The following is a 16,785-nucleotide window of genomic DNA, read 5'->3' as shown; positions in this document are numbered from 1 at the left end:
TATGAAGAATGCTCCACATAACGTTTTTAAAGGGCTCCTAAAATGTGACAGTGATGCAAATGGACTACGCCTTCTTCTTTCCCTGCCAGCCTCAAGAAACTTTCAGCTAAATGAGTTTTTATTAGCTGATGAGTAGGTTTTTTTTAGTATAATTGTATTTATTGAAACTATGTGGGGCATTGTATCACACACTTTCATTGAATATAAGGAAGTTGTTTCTCCAACAATAGAAATGAAAGCAAGCTGTGATATGACAGTGTTGTAAGAGGAGCCTCTATGTTAGTCTCTGAGGCATATGGCTATTATAGGTAAACGTTTATTATTACAACTAATGGTATTCATATTTATCCCAGTATCCAAAGGAGCTCTTAACATAGAGTTTTGTTGACTTACCCAAAACAGAATGTTAAAGAGAAAAAGTAAATACTTCAGACAAATTGTCCCACAGCTGAGTTTGTTTCCACCTTGAGCTTCCATTCTGAAATAGAACATATACATGTCAGTACACTTCATGTTGATGTGCATTACCAAATAAAAAACTTTCAGGAGAAGATTGAAAAACATAGACATAATGAACACAAGCAGAGAGATAGTCGACTCTGCATTAATACTAAAGCAAAGATTATTATCACACATTTAACTATCTTTGTACTCGTAGAACAGCAAACTAAATCCTATTAGGGCCATATCTGATTGAGACTTTTACCATAAACATTTAGGAATGTCCTCTTTCAGTCTGATTTACATGCTTCACTACAGCACACATATCATACCCGGACTAGTATTTAACATTTTGTATGTTAGTCTTGAGTATAATCTAATAGTATTGTCATACTGATATTCTGTACAAACTGTGAAGTCCACTGAGACAAATGTAACATTTGTGATATTGGGCTATATAAATAAACATTGATTGATTGATTGATTGATAATAGTTTACCAAAAATGAAATGTGGTGCATTTTGAATGTTGGTCAAACAGCATCATGGAAACAAGTCCAAGATGAAATATGTTGTGGGGAAAACATACTTAACTTGTGTCACATGTCATCAAGCAGACAGATATACGTATATGTGCCCATCCCAGCCATTTAACTTGATATATATTGTAAGTCGCTTTGGATAAAAGTGTCAGCCAAATGAAATGTAATATTCTCACACTCCAGTGATACTGTACACTGTTGACTTTGAACTCTTTATGAGTTAGTCTGTCTCTATCCTAACCCGAAATGAACTTTACAATACTTCTATTTTAAGTTGTGTCTCTGAGCATCATGCAGTGTAAGAATAAACACACACACACACAAAACAAAGACAATCTCCAGAGAGAGTCAAGTGACACTAACAACTGAAAAATGCTATCTTTCTATTCACAAAACAAAGTATTCCATGTGAAAATGTGATAGTCAGGCAGCTCCTAACGGTCATAACATAAAAAGTTATTTTTAACTCATTGTGTCATGGAAAAACTGCTCTCCCTTTCCGATGAGACTGAAATACTCCTACCTGATTTTAGATGGAGGGCCCTGAGAGTGTAGATTATCGAGGCAACGTCTTCCCAGATCCCACCAGCCCCAGTGTCGATGTGCTGTGTCTATGAAGGTTAACGGCAACAGCGTCGGTTCTCAGTTGACACTCAGACCAGAGCCTCCTACTCAGGCGTCTGAGTCCTCTTTTGGCTCAACAGGCAGCTCACCCCTCCGCCAGCTTTATGGAGAACATGGCTGCCCCCAGCTGGATTCTCACGCATATGAGATCTAATACAATTGTGCAGCTTGGAATATGTTCTTAAAAAATGACTGAGACAACAAAACGGAGTTATCAAAAATGTGTTTTATTGGATGGACTATAAATAACTGTTACAGATACTGTAATGTAAAGTTGTTCATAGATAATATCACTGTTTGTGTCTTGAAGTGACCACAGAACTTGGGAACCTGGGAGTTTTGGTTAGAAGTCTTTTTTTTTCTTTACTTTTGTCATCCGTTTATCAACAACAGACTTTTTTAGTCATGTCTTGAGTCAGTAAAACTGCATCTTCACATTTACGATCAAGCTGGGAGACCAACGTCCTAAAATGAAAAAAATGGAATCATTGTGCAGCAGAAACCACAACATTTGAGAATAAAAATGGGTTTGTAGTTCACTCTGCTGATCCGGGTGCATTGACCCATGTCTGGTCTATGATTAAAATGAGGAGATACACTACACTCTAGTACACTTCTAGTTTATCAGGTACATCCCCTTTATATGTATTATAGTAGAATACATTTGTTAAAAGTGTTAACACAGTTAGTAATTCAAATGAATAATCAGCAACAAACATTTTCTAATTCCAGTCTATCGATTGTGAGGATTTGCTACGTTTGAGTGTACCAACAAAATGCAAACACGGCAGATACAAACATTTTGCAGGCTCTAGATGTGGACAGCAAAGAAACAAGATGCCATACCTAGCCAGATGAGTCATCAGCTCCTCCATGTTACATCCACTTTTAGCACTGCACTCGTAAAACAGAGCTTGGTGCTGCTGTATAATCCAGGAAGTGAAAAAAACTCAAATAAATGACAGACTTATTTCCAAGATAATGTCCAGGGATTAGCGGTGTCATTGTGAGTAAATCACCGCACAAAGTTGTTTGAATATTCAAATGTGCCTCACCTCTGCTAGTCCCTGCCCCTCGGATGTCGTCACTCTTCTGCTGTGTGTGTCTGCCAGGTCCAGCTTGTTCCCCAGCAGCATCAGTACCGCACCTTCACACATCTTCTCCTGGGACAGACATACAACACACTTTAACAACACAACATTGTTGAGGGGAAAGATATCACAAAATCTACACAAAACATCAATCTAAAATCTGTGTTCATATTTATCACGCAGATGGGAAATGTTTATATAGAAATGTGTGTATTGTCAATCACAAGCATGTGTATGCAAATGTGTCCTAAACTGTTTTGCATGTGTTTCTCCAGCTGCTTACCTTCACAGAGTCCATCCACCCTCTCACAGCGGTGAAGGTGGAGGGTTGAGTCACGTCATACATGGCAAGGATACCGTCAGCTTTACGGTAGTACTGCTCAGTGATGCTGCTAAACCTGAACACACATAAGGAATAAGAAAAAAAAATACAAAAAATAGCTCAATATTAGGAGGCAATGAAAAATATCCTAAACCTCAAATGGCATGTAAAATCAAAGTCAACTTTATTGTTAATCTTTCAGTTTGTGTGTACAGACAATACAATCATGTCACAAAAAAGCACAAGAGGGGTAATCGCAGGAATCTGACCTCTCCTGTCCTGCAGTGTCCCACAGCTGCAGGGTGACGGTGGTGGAGCCCAGAGACAGGCACTTCATCTGGAAATCTATACCTGGAAGCAACAAAGACCTATGGTGTCATATGTTTGACATATATTTACTCAGGAGCACATTAGCCATTGTGAAAGAGTGAAAATAAAATAACAGCTTACCTACAGTAGTGCTCATTTGACTATAGAAGTGTCCTGTGCAGTAGTGCTGGATGAGGGAGCTTTTACCCACCCCTGAGTTACCAAGGAATACCACCTTGAACACTCGCTGAGGACTGACAATTGTGCTCTAAGATTCAGGTAAAAGGACCACACTTATCATTTGTTTCTTTGCATTTAAGAGAATACATATTTCTTTATATAGCGCAATATTACAAATGACACATTTGACTCTTTACACAGCATGAGATACCTTTTGTCTTTAGACCCTCGCAGCAGACAAGAAAAAACTCCCAAAGAAACCCCACAATTAACTGGGAAAAAAAGTGGAAGAAGCCTCAGCAAGAGCAGCATTAGAGGGATCCCTCTCCCAGGACGGACAGCCATGCAATAGATGTTGTGTGTAGATTAAAAAACATATATATTTAATGTAAACTAATGTAATCATAGCAGTGCAGATTATAAGAAGCCTCTGAGCAGCTGGTTTATCAATAAAGAGCTTTAAGTGTGTTATAAAATTGATGCATTTGGGATTAATGTTATTATCATTATGTTCCCTACCTGAGTTTGCACCTGCTCAACATTTTCACACCCGACTCTACATGACGGTTGGTGTCTCTTGGATGAATTTGTCACTTCTGTCTCTTTTTCCTGCTCCAGCTCATTGGATGAGCTCAGCGGTCTTTAGAATCAATGAATACACATAACATTAGTTGCTGCCTAGCATGAATGCAAATATGATAAATGTGATGTCGGCGCGGTTGGTCATACAAACCTTTTCAATGGCTTGTCTTGCAGTAAGTAGTTACCTATGACTGACCCTTGCTTCCTCAAAGGCTTTGTGACATTTGGATTCTAAAGGATTTTCGTGAAAAGTAAGGCAGAAGAAATGAGAAGCATTAAGGTTTGTGTAATTTGTAAGATGTGTTTCAATGGTTATTTCCACTGTATTCTCTGAAGACATACTTATTGTTTCACAAAGGCAGATGTTTAAAAAGCAAGAAGTTTATTCTACTGCATAGAAGTTCAACATCATCATCATTTATCAACAATACACTTGTTTGATTACAAACTAGTGATGTCCCGATCACCTTTTTTTGCTCGCGATCCGATTCCGATCATTTGATTTTGACAATTTGCCGATACCGATTTTTCCCGATCCGATCTTTATGCAATGCATTAAGAGAAAAAAAAGCATTCAAGTTATCCCTTAAGGTTATTTTTTTATTTAAATTGGATATTCTATCCAACATGGATATAGCTTCTTTCTTTCACAGCAGCATTGGATCAGTTCAGTTGTGCAGCATTGGATCAAAACAAAATAAAGCTTATCAGTACTCGTTAGCTTACTGCTACAATTAGACACTGCGCCCTGCCCACTCTGTTGCCAGATTTGAGAGAAATGAGCAACCAGATGTATGAAAACAAGCCACAAAGAAGCAACACATACATGATGTTCTGTCATTTGAAACCAAAACTAAGGCCTCAGGATGACTTTAAGACTTGAACATGGTCATTTTTGTTTTGTAACATTGAAAAAAGTATTTAAAAAAAAAAGAAAATCCCGATCCCCGATTTTTTCTCCCCCGATTCCGATCTTTTGAAAATCACGTGATCGGCTCCGATCCCCGATCACGTAATCGGATCGGGACATCTCTATTACAAACTATTTGACAAGACAAATATACAAGATAGAAACAGCAGGTGTTTGTTTTGTAGTATCTGTAAATGATCTTGCTATTATCCATCCCTATCCTTTAGAGTTGGACACAGCTAGTTAGCTTAGGCTAGAAATGGCATTGGTTTATGTTACAACCTGTCTACACACAGACAAACAATACATAAATCATTTGTTCAGAAACTTTGATCAAGATACATTCTTGGAAGAATTTCTAAAAAAAAAAAAATGTTAAAGGTTTGGCAAAACTGTCATATGTAAAAATGTGGATTGGATAAAGGGAACCTGCGTATAATTATCAGTCCTTCAATATAATAAGGATTGGTAGTTAGTTAAATACTGACCCATTTTGTTCACCTTCAATATTAAACATACACATGCTTTTCTCTTCAAATTGGCACAGATAGAATAAATGTCTTTTCAACAAAACCCTTCACTCCATTGAGTACCTTTACAAGAAAGGTCAAAAGTGCTGACATCCCAAAACCCAAACAGGGTCACTGAACAAACGCTCAATAAAAGCTGCCCATATAAATAATCATTGTCCAGAGGATGAAATAAAGCATGAAGCCGTTCATAGACTTAGCTTATGTTGGATAAATCTGCTGTGTCCACGGGGTACAAAGGTCTTCACTGAGGTAATAAGTGAGAGGCAGAGGAGGAAGGACAGAGCGTCTATGACTAACCCTCTTCTGAGACTGCTGGGCGTCTTTCTCATCTCGCAGCCTTTTGTTCATGTCCCTGACACAGAGAGAGAAAATCAATTAAAACAGAGACCACGCCTTTTACTGTTTAAAGGTGAGTTAGTAAAAAAAAAAAAGGAGAGTTAACACACCGGGTTTGCATAAGTTCCTTACAGACTTTTTTCATTTACACATTTTGTGGAGAAATGTATTTTACTTCAAAACATATGAACTTGATTAAAACAGCAACAGTAGGTATTAAGACCTACCTCAGCAGCTCCAGCTGTTTGAAAAGACTTTCTTTCTCTTTCTGCATGTTCCTCGACACCTTCATCACGTTTCTACATTGGAGCAAACAAAAGATTGATGACAATTCATCCATGTTCTTCTGATTGTCGACAAATCCCAGGAAAAGACCAAAACCAACAATAAATGATTCCTTTTTGGCGCTGCCTATTCCGCCAAAACCTGATATACTTGAACTCCTTCATTACGATGAACAAGGTCACTGTAGTTTAATCCATGTTGATTCCACAAACACCGTCTTACTGCTACTACTCACCAGCAAATACCAAATGTGTGTTGATATACAACATCACAGTCCCCAACTAAAACAATTCTTTCTAAAGACCAACCAAAATAACAACAACAAAGAAGAAACTAGTTTATTAGAAAAAAACAGTTTTTGTTTTATTTATGACATGCCGTTATCCCTCACCTCTGCTTGGACACTTGCTCCTGTGCGGTGCTGAGCTGCATCACGTTGAGCTGACCCAGGGCCAGCTGCAGCTGCTCCCGGCTGCTCTCCACCTGCTCCTGCAGCTGCACGTTGAGGCTCCGCAGCTGCTGGTTCTGCTCCTTGATGTTTACCTGTTCACAGCTCAGCTGCCGGATTCTGGTCTCCAGCTTAGGATAAAGACAGGTCCGGATGATTTACTCATAAAACTGAAACTCTTTAGGAAAACTTGAGTACTGTTTGTACACTGACCTCTTTCTGTTTAGTCAGTGTATTCTCCAACTCCTGCTCCCGCATATTCAGCTCCTCCTTAAGTTCTTGTCCTCTCTGCTTCTTTCCAATACTGTCCTTTAATTCACAAGAAATTCATTTAATGCTATTATCGTGAACACAAAGGTAAATGGCACAAAGGGTGGACTATATAGCACAAGTATGTACCTGAGCCAGGTGTTTCTCTCTCTCCTCCCTGATTTGGTTTTCCATTTCTTCATTTAAGGACCGAACAACCTGGTCATGTTCGATCTCACGTCTAAAACAGAAACAGTTGATTGATTTTGACTCACAGTTGATGAGTGGTTTGTGAGGACATTGGGAGGAAGTGTGTACCTGCGTAGAGCTTGCTCCAGGCTGTCTCTCTCTCTGATGGAGTCCTGCAGATTGGACACTGCGTGGATCAGGACGCCCTCCAGCATGCTCAGCAGCTCCGGTCTGTCTCTCTGGAGTTCACACCACACAAAGGAGAGCTCCTGCTGACTGACACACAACACACAACTGTTAGAGCGTCTGAGGACCTTAGCAGCATAACACCAATCACTAACAGTACAACAGGTGCAGGGTCTTAATCGTAATGTTCAGTTTTGGAATGAACTCTGTGATTACTTTGAAGGATATAGTTGGATTTGTTTTGCATTATTCAGGAAGGTGTTTCTACTATTTCGCCACCACACTCTTGACAATGAAGGTAGGCTAAATAACAGAAAGAACTCTGAATTAAACTGCATTAAAGCCTGGTTTACCTGATAAACTGAGTGTAAATGGTGCTCTTCTGTTGCTAGTTTTCAAGTCATGAGTAATACAAGTGTTAAGTCTAAAATAAAATAAACAGATATAACTTTATGACATTGATCTTACTCTTTAAAGACTTTGTCAGCGCCCAACTCCGTCAGTATGTTAACCAGTCTGAGTGCAGAGGGGTCCTGGGACCAGTCCACCTGCTCTGTATCTGCTTCTGTTTCGACTGGACTCAGCTCAGTCGTATCATCAAGCCCCACAAACTCACCTGCAGCAGGCAGAGGAAGGCAAAGAGGATTCGTGAAAAAACAGTGGCTTTCCCCTCAAAGTCATGGAGAACTACGTTTTCAAATCCCTCACAACTGCACATTTAACAATGGGACGGAACTAGAAAAATATTTATATATATATTTTCAAGACAAATGGATCAATTGAAACTATATATTTCATATATTAAATATATTCAGTGTAATATGAATTATAAAATTGAGAAATACAGTAAATCTCCATATTTGAGAGGCAGATAAAATATTTTTGTATAAAAAATTAATCATGTGACTATTTTTCTGTCGAGTGAATAAGCTAAAATCGACTTTTCGTTGCAGCTCTACTTACCAAATCCTGTTTTAAACTCAACAGGAGTGAGGAATCCATTGCTCTCTCTGTCCAGACTCTCAAAAACGGTCTCCAGCTGCTCAGGGGACAGAGGCAACTCCCCTTGTAGCCTCTGGATAGAAAAAACAAAGTTCAAGATTCTACAATTAACCTAAATGTTGTTATTCTACCGCATCGGATGCTCACCTGCATATCCCGCTTCGTGATGAACCCCTTCCCCTCCTTGTCACACAGCACAAACAGCTCCTTGGCCTTGCCCATGGTCTCTGCCAGGGGGCTTAACGGCACTGCTTCTCTGGCCCGGGGTGAGGTCAGCGGAGTGCGTGCCCCCCGGCCCGGCCTGGGGCTCCCAGACGGGACGCACCGGGGTCGGGGGCTCACAAGTACTGCCTCCCCACTGCCCTGACCCACCAGCACTTCACCATCATTCAGCCATTTAGACATTCTGCACTGAGGCCGACAGATATAGGCTGGGAGTTGGAGAGCGTTTCTTTGAGTTTTATTGATGACTTTTAGTGTGTCATTTGGGGAACTCTTCTGTTTGCCTCAGAGTCATGACAAGTAGACCTGTAATGTGAAGCATGACAAACAATCAATAAAACATAAATGTGTCATCATAAATAGTGAAGAAATACTAACCATTATCTGGTGAAATGGGAGGATAGGATACTTGTATTTGTCATATGGAATTATAAACTTTGGTCTCTAACCAGAGGAATATATTTAAAGCCCTAATGAGATTAATTAAATCTATGTATGTATAAACATAAACAGTTTGAGGCCTAATCCGAGACCTTCACTTATTAACCAGAGTGAATAAAAAGACACTTTGGATCTTCTCTCTCTGTGTTACAAGATATTGTGAGAAGCTGGCCTAAAGGTCCTCCCTTGTCAAACATGAGGTGCAAAACAAACGCTGTGACTGTACACATATTCTACAGCTGCTGTGATCAGGTGTCGGGCATGTGCAAACTCTACAGTAGACACTTGTACAACTGTTTGAGGGACATGAAGGAAAGTTACTTTACATTTCTATATAAATTGTTCATATTCTAGGCCAGGTCAAACATACATCCCTAGCTTTACGCAGCATAAGCAGTTGCCCCCACTGTTAATGAAGAGGAGGCGCATTTAAAAACATGTGATGATGATGCCACTACTAAAGCTTGCCCTATACCAGGATGTGTGATGGTAAAAAAACCAGGATGGTGTCATGTGAGTAGAGTTTCTGTGTACTCGAAGGGGAGGGAGGATTGCCTCGGGAGAGGAGATGCAAATAAAACATTTGCAGTTTGTTTGCATTGACTGAAATACCACAATTGTATACAGATTTCACTCTTGAGAACTGCACTGAAAATGTGCCTCAGTATCTCCACAAACACTCAAAAACCAGTATTTTATGATGGATACAAGATTGCATGTAATCTGTCTTCCGTTTGGATGACATTGCTATTACACAGGAAGAGCACATCAGCATAAATCATACATGGTTTATTTTAAATTGAATTCAAAACAATTAGTGTCAAGTTACTGTTGATTTGTCAGTGTGTCAGTGCCTCTCCTTCCAGTATCTCTAGTTATCTTTGCTATCTAAAATCATAAAACCAATATCTAAGAATATGCACTGGCTACACCTAAAGAATTTAGCTGATGATCTATGCAGATCGAAAGTTCTTTATAACATAAAGATATGCTAGGATGCCAGATAAGGCACTTGTGCAAACACTATGCTGTGGATTTTGTATGTAAGTAAACCAACAGCCACGCCAAAGGTCAGATAAACTTACAAACTTAACACACACTATTTCGCAAAGTCGGTAAGTGAAGCACCGTGTTGTAGCAAATTACCACTTCTCAGGGAAAGTGAACAAAGTTTACAACGTGTCGTAGGCTACAAAACTGTCAGTCAAAGGTCTAACACTTTCTGTGATAAATGTCAACACAAGACGACACTCGGTCTAACTTTATAAAACATATGTTTAAAAACACTGACAGCTCTGATAATACAACATCAAGTTGATATTCAGTAGTCAATATTTGCTAAATTCAGAATAGCGACTGTACCAACAAGTTGTACCAACAAGTTTGAGAGAAAATGAGCTTGGCAACTTACAGTAAAATACATCGCTTACATGCGCATTGTAGCTAGCTAAGGTAACTAAACCCAAGATAGTGAAGTAATGCACATTTATTATTAAAGAAGAAAGGAACCCCACACAACAGTTAGTCGGTTGTTAATCCACCAAGGCGGGAAGAGTGACCATAATCGTATTCATATTTCTAAATAACATTGACTGTGTTTTATATAAATTCAGAGAAGTTGTAGAAACTTGGTGACTACTCACCTGTAGTGTACTGGACGCAGGTGGCCACTGCCTTTGCTCAGTTTAGTGCTGCAGTCACTTTACGTACTGACGTTAGCCGCTGGGTGGCAGTGAGCACTGTGTTTGATGAGAGTTTACCGTAGTGTGTGGAGTAGCACGAACATTGAATACCCACACTTTCCTTGCCTAACATGTTTATTCATTGTTTTTTCTTTCACACAGCAGCTTCGTTTGAAAGCATGTAGGAAAAACAAGCAATTTAAAGCAACTAAAATGATACGGTGATCTCTATTATTGCTTTTAACAAAATATTCTTGAACCTATCTCTTTGCTATTACGGTAAGTAGGAGCGTTACCATGGAAGTTACGGAAATACATTCGTTGCCGCTGAAAAGCAGCAGTGGAGGCTCAGAGTGGGTAGCATTGTCTGCAAAAAAGTAGAATATGAGCGTTGTAAGGTTTCTTCTTGGCTCGATATGACTTCCTTTATTCTTCATACTTTGTTCTGGTAAGTGGGCGTCATTTCGTACATGTGAAGCTGTGATACAACAGTAGGAAGAACCAGTGTTATGATGGTAACGAAGCAAAACGTGTCTGGAGGGAGTTCCTCAAAGTTAAAAACCGAGGTGTGCTATAAAATACAGTGATTTGTTTAGGTTGTAAAACAGTTAAATAACTATATCATGCGTCTCCGGGATTATCTGCATCTGGTACTATAAATAACCTTAGGCTACCGTCGTGGGTAGAGTAGATGAAGAGAAAGGGAGTGTGTCAACAAGAAAACAAGAGTGGTGTTCACGTAGGTCAAATTAATCTGTAATCCTATGGTTGGCATCTCCATGTTTGTTTGTGTAAGAGTATGTGTGTGTTTATGGTGCACGGTTAGGTTTACTGCTAAATTAGCTGTATGCACGGTACTGGAAATGGCCATGGCAAAGATATAAACAATCACAATGCTTATTTTCTCATAGCATACAACGACCTATCTTTTATCTCACTGCTCAGTGCTTCAATGTTCTCTCCTTCAGGAAATGCAGCTGACGAGGACACTTTCCACATCAAGGATGTCAACATGCAGCATATGAAAATATCTCAAACATCTAATCTGGTATCGTGGACTGCATTCAATCATCACCAAGACACTTTTCCCTGAGGACTACAAACAACATGTTTATGAACAGAGGGACTAACTGGAGTTGGGATAACCTAAAACAATAGAACATATTAGTAATAACTATTTTGACTATGTGAATGGAGAAGTCATGTGAGTACTTTCTGCCTACTGTAGTCTAGACCTCTGCAGTTTCTCTGTACTGAAGTATGTAGAGGGTGAATCTGAAAAGACTTGTGTCACCATCAAGTACCTAAGTTTTGCAAGTCTAAAGAAAACAGCCAGAAGCGAGGAGGTGAACAGACTGTGAGGCTTGGTGCTTCGCAAGATCCGTCCCTGAAGATGCTGCAGACTGGTAACTTCTCACTGGTGCTGCTAATCCAGCTGACACTGTTGGCCTATGACCTCTTCGTCAACTCTTTCAGTGAACTCCTGAGAGGAGCACCGGTCATCCAACTTGTGCTTTTCATGTAAGTCACTGAACTGTATGTTAAAATGATTTTGTTTCTGTCATTAAGTCACAAACATGCTCCAGCTAATTGATTTCATTTTTAATACCAATTTGTTTAAGTCATTGATTAAGTATTTTATAAGTCTAGCATTTTAAATTTGACTTTTTTCATAAAATTGGTTGTGGTTTTCATTTGGGGTAGATGGACTATAACATAATATGTTTAAGGCTGAAAATATAATACATTTAAGATAGATTGATTAATCACACAAAGTGAATACATTAGCAGTTAACCAAGGATTTATACTATTGAGATGCTCACACGCTATTTTGCTTTACTTATAGAAAGTCTTGTCACTCTTTGTGGTTTATCATCATTGAGGTTGTAAAAAGAAATGACTTTCATTTTCTACTCTTTTAGAACAATCATTACTGTTTCATAACAATATCCTGTATAGTGAAGCTTTGTCAAATATATTGTTGTGTGTTAAAACCCAAATAACTGTATTTTGTTCACACATGACTCATTCCATCAGAAACCAGAAATACAAATGAACCATTAACATCTGTGTCTACAGCATGCAGGACATCGCCATCTTGTTCAACGTGATCATCATTCTGCTGATGCTGTTCAACACCTACGTGTTCCAGGTGGGCCTGGTGTCCCTGCTGCTGGAGAGGTTCAGGGCGCTGCTGATCATCTCTGCTCTTTACCTGACGCTCAGCATCTGCTTCCACTGCTGGGTGCTGGTAAGCTTTGTTACACCAACACAGAACCTGCATTTCAACTAGCTCAAGTAAACACTAAATCATGACAAAAATATTGAAGTGAGCGATGTCATATCACAACTTAGATTTCTTTCATTTTTTGCATTAGTCTTAGCTTTTATAATTGTAATTTATTTTGGTTTTAATTCTTTTTTCTGTGTCTCTGTATGCACCACTTATACCAAATGTGAATAACTCGTATGTGTAAATCCACTTGGTAATAAAACTGATAAACGGTGGACACTTAACTTATACGTTTTTTGTTTTTTTTTAGAACCTCCGATGGTTTCAGTCAAACCAATTTATTTGGACTGATGGCATTCAGGCTCTTTTTGTGTTCCAGAGAACAGGTAAGGGATGGCTTCATTTACAGGATAATTTCCCTTTGCAACTAATTCGTTTTTCGTATTAGTTGAGTAAATGTTACTTTTTTCTGTCAACAGCGGCAGTGTTGTATTACTACTTCTACAAACGCACAGCAGAGTGTATGGGTGACCCGAGGCTGTATGAAGACTCTCTGTGGCTGCGTAACATCTTCACCAGAGCTCGTCAGTGAAGAAGAGACAGTTTTGAGGAAGACTTTAAGGAAAATATTTTTGTATTATTTGTACATCTATGAATCACACTATGTTAACTTGGAAAACCCTGTTTAACTTGCGTATCTGAAAGTTGAACGGACACATTTCTTGGTTAACTGAAGTAAATGGGGTCGTGTTTAACAACAGCTGTTGACAAACTTACATGTTTGCTATTTTGTGATACTTGTCCACCTGGAAGACGGTTTTTTCAGAAGTTGGTTAAAGCAGCCCCCATTTATTTTCCCTTAGAGGCCTCAGAAAACAGTTGTCTGCAAGAATTAAAGCTCATCATATTGGGGATGAGGTATTCCTTCAAAAGGATCTGGGATGGAAGGCCCTTCTGACATTATAACACCAAGCCTCATTATTAGCTATTCAGAAATGTTGACTATTTTCACAGCAGCCTCAAGCTTGTTTATTTGTGCTTCATCACCAAGTGAGGAATTGGTTAAACAGCTTACAGTGGAAGGTAAGCCAACCATAGTGGTATTGTATTAACCAGGATTGTGTCTGGTAATCTATGTGGCCTTTGTAAATCAATTAGTGGCAGACAGCATGAGAAGCACATTAGTAAGATTTCAGTGTTTGCAAATGGCAAGTTTGTTTTGTAGTGAAGTAATTTATCCATAAAACATGTAGTCATAGTTTTTTTGAAAATGTATGTTATTCCCTCCTCAAAGGAAGAAAATGGTTGGTTTGCTTGGCCTTATGTAAGGCTATTATGTGCTGTATACATGGTTAATGTCATTTTAATAAGCCAATGTTCAAGTGAAGTCTCTTCTCTGGGTGGGAATCTTTGAACAGTGTTCCCGCTGTTTTTAAATAAATAATCCTTCTCTAATCCTGGTGTAATCCTTTCTTCACTCAAGTCAGTGTTGACCTGTAGACAAGGTGACGACTGCCCTATATTTAACACAAAGATTAATCAGGGCTTGAGGGTTTTAGGCACCATAGTGAAACACACCATAAATAGTCTTTAGGGTGTCAAAATAACATTCTAATAGCTAGAAAACGTTCCATTGAACTATTGGTCTCATCTAAATAAGAATTGATAGACAGTTTTTATACAATTATTAAAATATATGTGATCCATGGATTTGAGCTATTCATGCTGATATCAGGCTGAACAAAGAAGGACACCAAAAGTTGTACAAATCCCCTTTACTCGTGACAAGAAAACCAGAGTCCATGTGATCCTATTATGTTGTCAGTGCACTCCAATGAAATCCAGATTATGTGATGAGTGATGTCCTTCGTTCCAATGGAATGTGTCATGTTCTTTCAAATCGGTCACACAAAACTGGAGGAAACGAGAGGAAACAAAGTTAACTTTAACAAATCTGTTTCAGTGATTAATAACAACAATAAAATAACTACGAGAGTTTAATAAGATGTCGAATGTACCTTCATACATAAATGCCAACCCAGAGTAGTAAGAACAGCACACCGAAGCCCATAAAGAGTGAAGCCACGAGGGAGATCAGCAGCTCTTTGTAGACGTCCCTGGTGTATTTTGTTGATGTTACCTCGTAGCTGATGAGAAGTTAAGGGCCAGCCATAAAAAAAAGTAAAACCAACAGCCAAGTTTTGAGCTCTTTGACAATTCTAACGCCTCCTGTTGTCTAGCTTAATATGCAATTGTCCTTAGCTTACTATGTTTAGTGTCATTCTGAATGCTTTGATGAACTTTACATAAAATCACTGTTGAAAAAAGTCAAAATTGAAAGCAATGAAAAATGTGCAAAAACGGAGGATAATTCAAACATAGTCCTGTTTTAACATTTAAGATTTAAACAAACTATAGTAACACATGCTGACTTTTTCACCTTCCTTAGTTCCAATTGTGGATTTCTTCCCTTATCAAGCATTTTGACTCTGAACGACAACTGATATTTTTATGTTAACAATTTAGTTATAAACTGAGGACATTGAAGCCAAATTAGCTTCCGCTATATTTTAAAGATACGATTGAAAGTGAACAAAATATATATCTGTAATAATCCCGTACTACACAGGAAAACAATGTGGACAACCCATAGGTTTAACCTAAAGCAGGAAGAAAGTTTATAAAGTGCCAAGTTGGGTACCTTTATTTTTTCTACCAAATAAGTACAGCTGAAGTGGGAGTTTGTGTTCAAGTGTATGTGAGCATCTGACTGCTTGTGTTTGTTGCTTTATCAAAGCCTAATTATTATTTTGTAATGCCAATAACCAACTCTGTAAGTTATGTGTTATTGTAACCAACTAAATCAGGGGCTGAACTATGAACTTGAAGTAAGATGCTCTATATAACATGTAGAAGCACTGATATGCTGCTCAACCTAATCTTGTACCGTGTTACTGCAAGTTGCTATACTTCGGTAGCCTAATGTGTCCTGTAGCACGTAAACAGTGTTTTGTAGAAAGCAGTAGTGAAAGGATACACGAAGAACCAGGCGGTGAAGAACATGCCGATGGCCAGCAGGACTACGGTGAGGTGGGGGAACACAGCCGGGTTCACCGGGCTGGTGTATCTGGTCATAGCTTCGAGTTCCTGCAGCCACAGAGGAAAGGATAAAACCAGGTTAAAAAAATAACATATACAGCACAAACACCAGCCATGAACGCCTATCATAATGCACCGCGTCAATGGCGTTTAAATAGTTTTGAGACACGTATATGTGGTTTTATTAGAGCCGCGACATCACTGGATTTGACATGAGAAGCTAATGTTGCTACTTTGCCTATCTACAACGTTAGCTACGCCAAGGATACAATCACATAGAAAACGAATTATTTTGCTGGTAAAACTATGAACATCGTATAACGAAAAACCGCTTCACATTGCATAATACAAATATAAAGTCAATAAACACGATAGATTTAAGTTATTTTACCATTTTGCTTTGCGGAGGAGCTCCTTTTTCTATGGTCCAAGATGATAAGGCCACGTACTGACTATCACTTCCTGGTTTTTGCGTGACGTACAGTTGACGTTAGCCAAAAAGTGTTCTTTACCCCTCAGTTGAGCTTCTCAGGCTGGCTGCAGGCTGCAAATGCATTCCCTATTAGCAATTCCGTTTTTGTATAACATTTGAGTCACTCGGATTCATAACATAGAATTTATTAAAACATAAATCGTGAAATTATGAAAAATATTTGTATAACATAGAAATTAACCACTAAAACACAATATGAGCAATTGTGACTATGAAGTGACACATTTTGGTAGTACATTTCAGCTACTGGGAAACATAAGCCTACATGACAATTATCAAGAAAAACAGGCGTCAATATTTTATAAAATGTATGAAAACTACGCTGGGACTGGGACAACTCGACCTTATGGCTTACCGGCTGACCGCCACCTGAACGGCTTATATCG

The 16,785-nt window shown here is 38.8% G+C and overlaps 3 protein-coding genes across 5 annotated transcripts; 1 reads left to right on the top strand and 2 right to left on the bottom strand.

Annotated features, from left to right (window-relative positions):
• Positions 1-1,817: 1,817 nt before the first annotated feature.
• On the bottom strand, positions 1,818-10,598 carry cracr2b (calcium release activated channel regulator 2B). Of its 2 annotated transcripts, XM_079680277.1 has the most exons (18): positions 10,535-10,598; positions 8,376-8,756; positions 8,190-8,301; positions 7,695-7,842; positions 7,170-7,316; positions 7,002-7,092; positions 6,816-6,911; positions 6,546-6,733; positions 6,097-6,168; positions 5,831-5,885; positions 4,242-4,321; positions 4,028-4,148; positions 3,470-3,596; positions 3,289-3,370; positions 2,981-3,095; positions 2,662-2,769; positions 2,453-2,529; positions 1,818-2,071 (listed from the first exon to the last, which is right to left on the bottom strand). In XM_079680277.1, the coding sequence occupies exons 2-18, from the start codon at positions 8,631-8,633 to the stop codon at positions 1,990-1,992; spliced, it is 1,959 nt and encodes a 652-aa protein (XP_079536403.1). In that variant the 5' UTR covers positions 8,634-8,756; positions 10,535-10,598; the 3' UTR covers positions 1,818-1,989. The 2 variants fall into 2 exon arrangements, with proteins under 2 accessions (XP_079536403.1, XP_079536404.1); XM_079680278.1 differs by lacking the exon at positions 10,535-10,598 and having other exon boundaries at positions 8,376-10,519.
• Positions 10,599-10,875: 277 nt separating this feature from the next.
• Positions 10,876-14,262, top strand: tmem138 (transmembrane protein 138). 2 transcript variants are annotated; one of them, XM_079684666.1, is made up of 5 exons: positions 10,876-11,021; positions 11,542-12,094; positions 12,654-12,825; positions 13,118-13,193; positions 13,287-14,262. In XM_079684666.1, exons 2-5 carry the CDS (start codon positions 11,967-11,969, stop codon positions 13,397-13,399), a joined length of 489 nt encoding a protein of 162 aa, XP_079540792.1. In that variant the 5' UTR covers positions 10,876-11,021; positions 11,542-11,966; the 3' UTR covers positions 13,400-14,262. The 2 variants fall into 2 exon arrangements, with proteins under 2 accessions (XP_079540792.1, XP_079540793.1); XM_079684667.1 differs by lacking the exon at positions 10,876-11,021 and adding an exon at positions 11,025-11,139.
• A 305-nt stretch (positions 14,263-14,567) lies between these two features.
• On the bottom strand, positions 14,568-16,449 carry tmem258 (transmembrane protein 258). Its single transcript, XM_079684668.1, has 4 exons — positions 16,298-16,449; positions 15,845-15,954; positions 14,826-14,954; positions 14,568-14,721 (listed from the first exon to the last, which is right to left on the bottom strand). The coding sequence occupies exons 1-3, from the start codon at positions 16,298-16,300 to the stop codon at positions 14,828-14,830; spliced, it is 240 nt and encodes a 79-aa protein (XP_079540794.1). The 5' UTR covers positions 16,301-16,449; the 3' UTR covers positions 14,568-14,721; positions 14,826-14,827.
• Between the last annotated feature and the right edge of the window lie 336 nt (positions 16,450-16,785).

The sequence above is a fragment of the Notothenia rossii genome (genome assembly GCF_949606895.1).
Source record: "Notothenia rossii genome assembly, chromosome: 5".
NCBI classification, from domain to species: Eukaryota; Metazoa; Chordata; class Actinopteri; order Perciformes; family Nototheniidae; genus Notothenia; species Notothenia rossii.
The sequence above is the reverse complement of the archived record's forward strand: the minus strand, read 5'-3'. Positions and strand labels throughout refer to the sequence as shown.